Source organism: Ochotona curzoniae, unplaced genomic scaffold (genome assembly GCF_017591425.1).
Source record: "Ochotona curzoniae isolate NIBS_2020 unplaced genomic scaffold, NIBS_Ocur_1.0 scaffold_1037, whole genome shotgun sequence".
In the NCBI taxonomy this organism is placed as follows: domain Eukaryota; kingdom Metazoa; phylum Chordata; class Mammalia; order Lagomorpha; family Ochotonidae; genus Ochotona; species Ochotona curzoniae.
Genome location: NW_024467083.1, coordinates 31,338,825 through 31,348,354, shown reverse-complemented (window position 1 = coordinate 31,348,354; position 9,530 = coordinate 31,338,825). Strand labels below are relative to the sequence as shown.

At 48.6% G+C, this 9,530-nt stretch overlaps 1 protein-coding gene across 1 annotated transcript; it reads right to left on the bottom strand.

Annotated features, from left to right (window-relative positions):
- Positions 1 to 2,027: 2,027 nt before the first annotated feature.
- Positions 2,028 to 6,716, bottom strand: LOC121168865 (late cornified envelope protein 3D-like). Its single transcript, XM_040999360.1, has 3 exons — positions 6,538 to 6,716; positions 6,356 to 6,405; positions 2,028 to 2,173 (listed from the first exon to the last, which is right to left on the bottom strand). The coding sequence occupies exons 1-3, from the start codon at positions 6,714 to 6,716 to the stop codon at positions 2,028 to 2,030; spliced, it is 375 nt and encodes a 124-aa protein (XP_040855294.1).
- Positions 6,717 to 9,530: the final 2,814 nt, after the last annotated feature.

Genomic DNA, 9,530 nt, shown 5'->3' with positions numbered 1-9,530 from the left:
TCTTAAACACTGTAGCCTTGGGCTTCTGAGAAGGTGGAAATCACATAATCACATGCATTTCTACTCTCTATTGCTGGGTTTCAGCGCTATGGGGACCTGCCAGTTCCGTCTTCCTCACGATCAACCATTGAGTAGACACCCAAGTGTCTGATTGCAAAGATGCGAATTCCCACTCAGGTTTGCACGTTTCTCAGTAAGTCACTTCATTTCTTTCCCCAACCTCGGGTCTCAGCTGCCTGCTGAAGGATTGTCCTTCACCATCAGATTGGCTCTCCAGTCTGTCTGTTCTGAGTTAAGCCATCCTGCCTTTCTGCCTCACTTCCTGCCTGGGGTTGTTGCTTCAACACGCATCACTGGAATAGGAGAGGCAGGACTAAGAGTGATATCATCTGTTTGTAAACAGCTTCCGCAAGTCGCCGCCCACTGGGCATCACAGACTCTCAACCAAGGGCCCCCGCCTACACAGAGCAGGCTTGCCCTGCCTGCCTTCCTCTGGGGGGTTCATTTAGTCTCCATTTGAAACACTCATAGTGACTCAAGGGAACATCTGTGACCTCACCTGGAAGCAAACGCCCTCAGCAGTCAGCTCCTGGGTGGATGCTGTGGCAGAGCTCCCCAGTCATTGGGTCCCTTGGCCAAGAGGCCAAGCTGCAATTTTCGGAAAGCCTGGGTGTGTCTGCAGAGGTCAGGGTGTCTCTTGCCCTGAGGAGTGGTGAGTTCCAAGGTGGCAGAGCGTGACACTGAGTATGAGAGCCTGGACGATGAAGCTTCATCTCCCTCATTCACCATAGGGAGACCTTAACCATATATGAGTTTTGTGGCTGGCCAAGTGACAGAATCTCTCTGAACTCCAGTTTCTTCACATCTTAACGGGGAAATACATAGAGCCTGCATTTGGCAGGATTCTAAGATCTAAAATAATCTAGGTAAACTGTGTGGTTTTCTGCCTGAGTTAGTTGCAGTTACTGCTAGTGCCTCTTCCATTCTGAGCCTCACAAACACCACACAGGGGAGTTAGTCCTCCTGGCCTCTCCTTCTCCAAAATGAATGAGTGCAACCCAAGTGCAGAGACTGGATTTTCGACCCATTTGGGATGATCCTGCCATGGCTGTCACAGCCAACAACTGTGAAGACTGAGACTGTCACATCGCTGAAGGCAGGAGACTGGCGGAGGGCATCCCCCAGCTGCAGATTGACCCGGCTTGGGAACAGTTGCCTCACCCAGCAGACAAAGCAATGGGTCAGCGATTCACCCCTCCTCCCATACCCCCAGAAAGCCTCAGCTGCTCCGATTCCACTTCCAAAGCCTCCAAGAGTTTGGGATACAACTCTATGTCACACAGTAGCCTGGGCCTGACGTGGTAGGAGGATGAGGCAAGCTCAGCAGGTAGAAGCTTAAGCCTCAGCGACCTACCTGTTTTCATTGTGCACCTGCTGCGTGACTTCAGTAAGTTACTTAAACTCAGTATCCCTTTTGTAAAATGTCTTAAGAGCTGCTCCCCCCCCCCAGCCCCCATCAGATAACACTCCAATAAAGTCCTTAGAATGCTAAGCGCCCTCCGTGTGTGATGGCTGCTGTCATAGCTTTCCCGGACTATGGGGACTTAAAGAGAGCAGAGGTCATGAAACACAATTGATAAACACAAAAAGGAAGAAATCAGTGGCGAACGGAGTTCTCAAGAGGTAGAAGCTTTATTGTGAAGTCTTCAGAGGACAATCAAATCAATAGGCATTGATTGAGCACCTGCTAGGTGCTAGCCCCTGCAGGCAGGAGGGCCCTATGTCCCACCCATGGCTCTTAGATCCCCAAGAGAAAAATCACATAGGGAGCTTGGTGGGGCTGAGAACAGGGTGGGCCTCCAAACTTCAAAGTGCAATTAACTTTATGCCTGGAGGCAATCTACTCCGAGGCCCAGCACCCCGCCTGGGAGTTGTAGGTACTAGGGGGAGGAGGCGTGGTGGGGAGCAGCAGGCAGGCGGGCCAACGGGGCGGCTCTGGAACAGCTCTTCGGGGGCGAAAGGAGGGCTCAACAGCCGCCGGAGCAGCAGCCGGAGCTCTGGATGCCCGAGCGCTGGGACCTCTGGCTGCCGCTGCAGCAGGAACAGCAACCACTGCGCTGCCGGCGACGCCTCCTTGGGAAGCAGCAGCAGCCGGTGGAACTGGAGCCGCAGCAGCCAGTGTCGCCGCAGCAGCCACCCCCGCAGCAGCCACCATCGGAACCGGAGCCGCAGCAGCCGCCGCAGCACGGAGAGGAGGAGGAGGACGGCGCAGGGGTGGGCGCGGGGCAGGGAGTCGGGCCCTGCGATGACCCCTTGGAAAAGCCTTTGGCGGAAGCGGAGCTCTGCTGGGACATGGTGGAGCTCGTCACTGCGGACCTGGAAGAAAGAAACTCTTTGAGTTGCAAACAAGCTGCTTATACTTAACACCTGCAGACTGGGCTCAGAGAGCTGCCCATGTGTGCCGATGCCAAGGCGAACAAGGCAGGAGAGAGAGCCGAAGCAATGAAACTAAAGTGCCTGCGACACGTGCTTGGAGTGTCGCGAACCTGCAGCAAGCCATCCTTATATAGAATCCGTGACTATGGCCTCCATAGTCCTTCCAGTGTCCTGATTGGGGTAAAGACCACTCAAATTCCCGGCAATGGAAAAGACAGAGGATGCAGTGACCATTTCTCTCTGTGTAACACAGCCCCACAATCTTTATCACTCCTCTCTTCCATCTTACTTGAGCCATAGGTCTTCCAGTAATCATCCTGGTGATTACTAGCATTGCATAAATACCCAAGAGCTCTCTACCTCCTTAGAGCGAATGCATCAGTAGACACCAGAAGCACAAGTCCAGTCCTTCTCCCTTTCTTCTGCCTTCCATCTCCCACAGCAACAAAGAAAAGGAGGGTTGTGCAGAGACTAGCAATGCCCCCTCTGTTGCAGCGTATGAGCACAAGCAATATGAATTCCTCTTCTACAGCTTGGCTATATCATCTACAAAAGTCACACCCCTGCCCATCTCATGTCCTTCTGAACACCCCCAGAGATTGGCACTAAGTTACTTAAGCTCAGTACCCCTTTTGTAAAATGAGCAACTCAAGGTGGTTGCCAGAGTTCTTCCACAGCCACCTGCTGACCACGTTTTGCCTTCTGCTCCTTCTGTCTTCAAATATTCCCAGCCTCCTTCCTCAGACCTTTTTAGAAACTTACCAGACCCTGACTCCACTGGAAGATTCTCTCAGTTCTCCAACCAGAACAGTCGCCTGCTCGACAGCGGACTGAGTAGTGTCTGGCCAGAGAACCTTTTAAGTTTAGCATGTGGGAGGAGCTCTAATACACGTGCTCAACTGACAGACACATCCCAGAAACATTCATCACTCAGGTAGCCCCGTAGGTGGTGCACGTGGCCATCCAAGTCACTCACAGAGGTGCCAGAATTGCTGGGGCATGTTTATTTTCCAAACAGGACACTGCTTATAGCTGGGAGGGCTGTGTGTGCCGAGAGAGGCTTGGGGCTCCAAGGAGACAAGTTTGAAGACCCCATCTGGTCTTGTCTATGATGTACACACACACACACACACACACACACACACACAGAGTTTTGCTTGCCCACACAACCACGCCTGTGTAATCATGGGCTTGGTGCTTCATAGTTCCCTTGTTATCTTGGGTTCTATTGCTCTGGTCCTTGTTCCCTCCGGAAAGGCCACAGGTATTGTGTCAAGCCTGCTGAGTTCCATTCCCATGTTTCTAGATGGAGCTAAAGGAAAATGGTGACAAGGATGCACCTGTAGGAATTTGCATTTGTCGCTAGCAACAGGAAGACAGACTCAGGTAAAATGAAGGGAACTTGAAGGCAGAAAGGTGTGCAATGTGGTCAGGTTATCACATCTGCATAATACATCCCTGGTGGGCCCAAGGGGAAAGAAACATGTGCAGTACACTGGCCCAACTGCACACGACAGGCCCACCTGGGGATCCAAATTTCTTGCCCCACACCCATCATCCTTCTCACTTTGAAGATAAGGTTCTCCCCAGGACAACTGCCCAATAGGACAGGAAAGAAAATATTTTCCAGGGGTCCGAAACATCCATGACTAACAGTGCTTTTAGGATAACTAACTGTAAAAAAAAATTATCTTTATTTATTTGAAAGGTGGAAAGATATGTTTCGTTTGCTGGTTCAGCCCACAGATAACCACAAAGGACAGAGCTGGGCAAATCTAGGGCTGAGCAGATCCAGGAGCCAGGAGCTTCTATGTGGGAGGCAGAGGTCTGAGCACTTGGGCCATCTCCTGCTGCTTTGCCAAGCCATTAGCAGGGAGCTGAATCAGAAGTGGAGTAGCGGGAACTTAAACTAGCACCCACATGCTGGAGTCACAGGTGGTGGCTTTGCCAACCATGCTACTTTTAACAAACAAACAAACAAACAAGCAAAAACACCTAACTTTAAAGAATTGGGGAAATACATACACTAAGAAAGAAGAAGAATTGGAGGAGATTTTGGCCATCAGTTGGCGTCAGAGCCGCTTCTTGGCTCAGAACTCACTAGCACAGATGTGAGATTAAGAAAAGTTCAAAACTGAGAATTGAAGATTTTTTAACACTGAAAGAGGTTCAGGGATGAGTGAGCTAGAAACTGTGAAAGAACCGATTAAGGAAGGATGTTACAAATGCTGTCAGTTTCATGCTATGTGGCTTAGGAGCCTGATTAACAGGTTGTCTGTACTTAGGGATTCTGTGGTGAGTATAGATGAAACATTCCAAGAAGTGAAGTCAATATTAGAAAAAGAAAAAAAAAAGGAAGTCATGAAATACTAAAGAAGCAGAAATTCCACTGCTTTGAGAGAGAGAGATGAAGAAGCAGGAGGAGGAAAAGGAGGCCAAGAAGGAGGAAAAAGAAGAGAAGAGGAAGGGGGAAAGATTAGACAGAATTAATGCAAGGAAGTGATTCGGGCCAGTGGCAGATCATCCTCTGAACTTGCTGTGGCCTCAGAGGCTAACTCACTTGTCCTATCACTGTCAACTCTTATCAAAGGGGGACCCAACTGTGTGTTGTGTATAAAAGATTGATTTGCAATTATCTTTTCTGTTGTAGCCTTTCTACACATCTCCTGAAGGAGCCAAGCTATTCTTGAGGAAACATTGCCTGGGGAACCCAGAAGAGACCAAAGCCTTGACTGCCCTCCTGCCCCGTGCACTGCTCCCAAGAGACAGTCCTTGCTTGGGAGAGAGTTATCCTTGGCTCTCTACTCAGACTCATGCATGAGACTCAGGATCCAAGAGAAACAGAATGAAATGTTTTGCACCTGTTTTATCAGCTCACTCCTGTAAAAGGAGGTTTGAGGTTCCAGGGGGAAATGGGCTCAAGTGTTTGATGGAAGTCTCCAAACCACTGGCTCTCCTCTCCCCCTCAGAAAGGATTCCACCTCTTAGCTCCTCTCTCCAGCCAATCCCAGGATGTGTGTTTGCATAATAAGAATAATGCATTCATCACAGCCCAGAATGAGCCCTGGCGTGACCTGACTCCCCTTAATGGAAAACAAACTATCTTCATATTGTGATCACACTGGTAGAAAATTCTCCTACCCTGTGATGTTTCTGAGTACCACCACTCTCCTCATGTGAGCTATGTCAGCTTAGGAGTGATCTCAACATGACTTTCTCCTTCAAGTTCAATTTTTCAAATTTAAAGCAGACAAGGGAATATCATTTCCAGAGGTTGTTGGCTTCCATATCAAAATGCCCTTCCCAGATGTGAGGGCGATCAGGCTGCGACATCTGTCACCCCATTGATCGCCAGGGTTGATTCGGCTGATCTGGCTGGCTAGGCGTGTGTCCCCCTTGTCCCTCACCGCTCCACGTGCCTTCCTCCCGAAGCTGCTTGCTGGGTCGAAGAGGACGACCATCCCCGCTAGAGGAGGACCGGTCTTCGGTCAAGGGAATACAAGTAGCTGAGCTCCCCTGATAGAACCTCCAAACAAGCTCTCAAAATGCCCTTGCCCAGCAAGCTGTTTAAAGTATCTTGTAGTGCTTAAAAGAAGAAGGGAGAGCTTGGTGGCTCAATGGGGAGCCACAGGGGTGAAGGCAGTGAACAGAAGGTAATCAGGAGGCAGGACATCAGGAATCAAAGCTTTATTGTTGCAGAGAAAACAGCTTCACGACCTCGTCCCCTAGAGAAGTGTTGGGTCAGCCTAGGCTTCTAGACCTCCACAGCCATAAACACAGGCAGACTGAAGGAGGCAATCACCAGCAGTTTAGAAGCTTCTTCCCCAAGGAAAGTGAGTAGAAGACAGAAGCCTTGGAATGGACAGGTCTTCAGCACTTTGCTCTTTCCGCACTGCTCATGGCACTCATCAACAGCAGTCGGATCCACCGGATTGCTGCCCACTGCCACAGCAGCAGCTGCTGCTGCTGCTGCCTCCACTACTGCCGCTGCTACAGCAGCTGCTGCCTCCGCTGCTGCTGCCCCCACCGCAGCAGCTACTGCTGCCTCCGCTGCTGCCACCGCCACATCCACAGCAGCTGCTGCTGCCGCCGCTCTGGTGCCGGCGTCGAAGTGATCGCCGGGGCTTGTGGTGGCTCAGGCAGCAACCGCCGCCCCCAGAACTGCAGCAGCACCCGGAGCTGGAGCTACAGCAGGAAACTGGACATGGGCTCTTGGGTGGGCATTTGGGGGGACACTTGGGAGGAGGCTGGCACTGCTTCTGGCTTTGCTGGCAGGACATCTCTGCAGGGATGGAAGGAGCTGAAAGACAAAACGAAGGTAAAGCACAAGATCAAACATTCTGACATGAAACGCTGGATGTTGTCTTTATGAGAAGCCAGTCCCACGATGATTAGATTTTAAAAATGCAGTCTCCTGAGGTCAGTCACAAAGCTTCAGCCCAGGAACTTCTTACTTTCCCAATTCTTTGCAACTTCAGAAAGACATCACTCTCTACTCTCTCCCTGACTTTCCTCCCTTCCCTTCCAGAAGAACCCTCCCCTTGTATCTTCCATGCTCTGGACTTTTCTCCACCACTGTCCTCAGTTGCCCAAAACAACAGTCCTGAGAGATGCTCTACCTGGTCTGGTTTAGGCGCTGGAGCAGATCACCCGGGAAGCAGGTGGACTGAGGTGCAGACAGAAGCCTTGCCTTTTTATACAGAGACTCTGACCTGGTTTTGCGAGGCACAGACCATGCATGGGATGCTGATTGCATCTTTCATAAGGGGCCCGGATCGATCACTCCCTTCCTTCACATCCCAGAGACACAATTCCTCCCTCTGTAAGCATCTAAACTATTAAGCTACAAGTCTGTCCCCTAAGAATTGCAGGCCTCTGAGATGGCGATGGAGCATTTTAGATTGCATGCAGTGCCTGTCAATCTCACAGGCAGTTCTGCTATGCTCCCCATTTCCTGAACTGGATCTGAACAGTTCTAGGTCTGTGGAATACAGAGAAGGTCTGCTTTTTCTTTAATGTCACGCATGGAAATTGAAAGGTTCTTTGTAGAATATGAGCATAGAGAATGAATGAGGATAGAGATTCAAAATAAGATACTAGGCCCAAGCCAATGATCTAGTGTGAATTTTTTCCTTGCTAGATGATGCTATAACCTGGACTGAGAATGCCTGCTATCTCAATGATGTTATTTTAGGCAGGTCTAATGTCGATAATGTGGGTGGTGGCCCTCCTCTCCTTGACTGAACTTGACACACCAAGGAGTTCATGAGAAGCAATGATTCAGCACTGGCAATCCCTGAGAACGGACCCAAGAAGTCTAGAAATAGCTTCTATCTCCACATGTGATCCTGTAAAAAGGCACCTTTGGCCAGTCTCAGGCATAGCCAGCACCAGGATTCTACAGAGAATGCAGCAGCAGAAATGAGGCATCAATCCTGGTTATCCCTAAAGGAAGAACCAAGATGATCCTCTGTGTGAATGAGCTGGGAAGGCTGAAGCAGGGCTGGAGATGGCAGAGGGATGAAGCACTGAGGTATTGAGAGATTGTAAAGCTTTTATTTCCAACAGGTGTTATTCTGAGGGTACAGTAGGTCTCAAGGAAAGTCACCAGGACCTGTTTTGCTAGAATATGCCATACCCACAATTATAAAAATGTCCAAATATGCTATACTCACAACTAGAAAAAAAAAAAAAACCTGCATAGGAAAATCGAAGACTGGGGAAACCTCAGCTCCACGCTAGATTCAGTGTCCTGTGATGGACACTGTGTAGCTGGGTGGCCACACAGCCTCCTCGGGAGAAAGACTGCTTGGTTTGGTTCTCTCCACCTGTGCAGTCTCCAGTAAATTACTTAAAAGGAGGCTAACAAGAACTCCTGGCCTGTGGAATAAGAAAATATAAGCAAAAGTCTCGGAACAGAACCTGGAGCTATTTGTCCAAAATGTTAGTTTGGAATGAGTCCCATCATTAGGGATACCATCAGTCCCATGAGAAATAGATGTTTTCAAGTACAAGCTTCTAATCTGTCAGCCTTTGAAACCAAACCTTATTTGTAATCTCAAACCTCAGCCCTAACACTTTCTTACAGCTACAGATCAGGGCTACTGCCTTGCTACTGGGGGATGAGATTACAAACAATGCATATTGTTTGTGTGTGTGAGTATATATATATATGTGAGTGTGTGTATATATATATATATATAATACACACACAAACAGAATTTAGCAAATTATCATTCCAGGGACTAATACTTTGCTGCATTTTTTTTGATGATGCATAGTTTTTTGTGATTTTTATTTGGCTTGATTTCTATACAATATACTTACATAAGAATTTATCTTCCTGATTTTTTACTTAGCATTTTCACATAAACATTTCTCATGTTATCTGTTCTTTGGAGGTATCACTTTTGGTCACACAGAGGATACTATTTTTTAAAGATATTTAAAATTTTTTATTTGAATGAGTTACAGAAAGGAGAGATACAGAGAGATATTCCATCTTCTGATTCACTCCCCAAATGGCTGTGATAGCCAGAGCTGGGCTGGTTCAAAGCTGGGAACTAGTAGCTTCTTCTGGGTCTCCCATATGAGTTCCGGAGTGCAAGGACTTAAGTCATATTCTATCTCTTTCCCAAGCCATAGACAGGGAGATGGGTTGTAAGTAGAACAGCCAGGACTTGGGCCTATGCCCAGACAGGATGCCGGTGCTGGCCCTAAGGACACAATTTACTCACAAATGTGAGTTCTACATTCAATTTCTGAATTTAAACCCCAGATTCTCACGTACTGAGGCAAGGCCGTGGACAGGTCACCAAAGCTCTCTAATTTAGCATGTTCTCATCTGGGAAATGGGAAAAGAAACCGTGTTTATCTCACAGCAGCGTTTCTTTCTGTAATACTCTTGGAAGACTACCTAGCACATGGCAAGCACTCAGCAAACGGTGGAAATGAAATCTGATGCTATGCCTCTTGTACACTTCAGTGGAGGAGAAGTGTGGGCCTGAATAACGATGCCCAAGTGGGGAAGCAGATCAGCTGCTTTGTCTGCTAGATCTCAATGCATTAAGAACCCTTCTCTTCTCCTCTTGTTG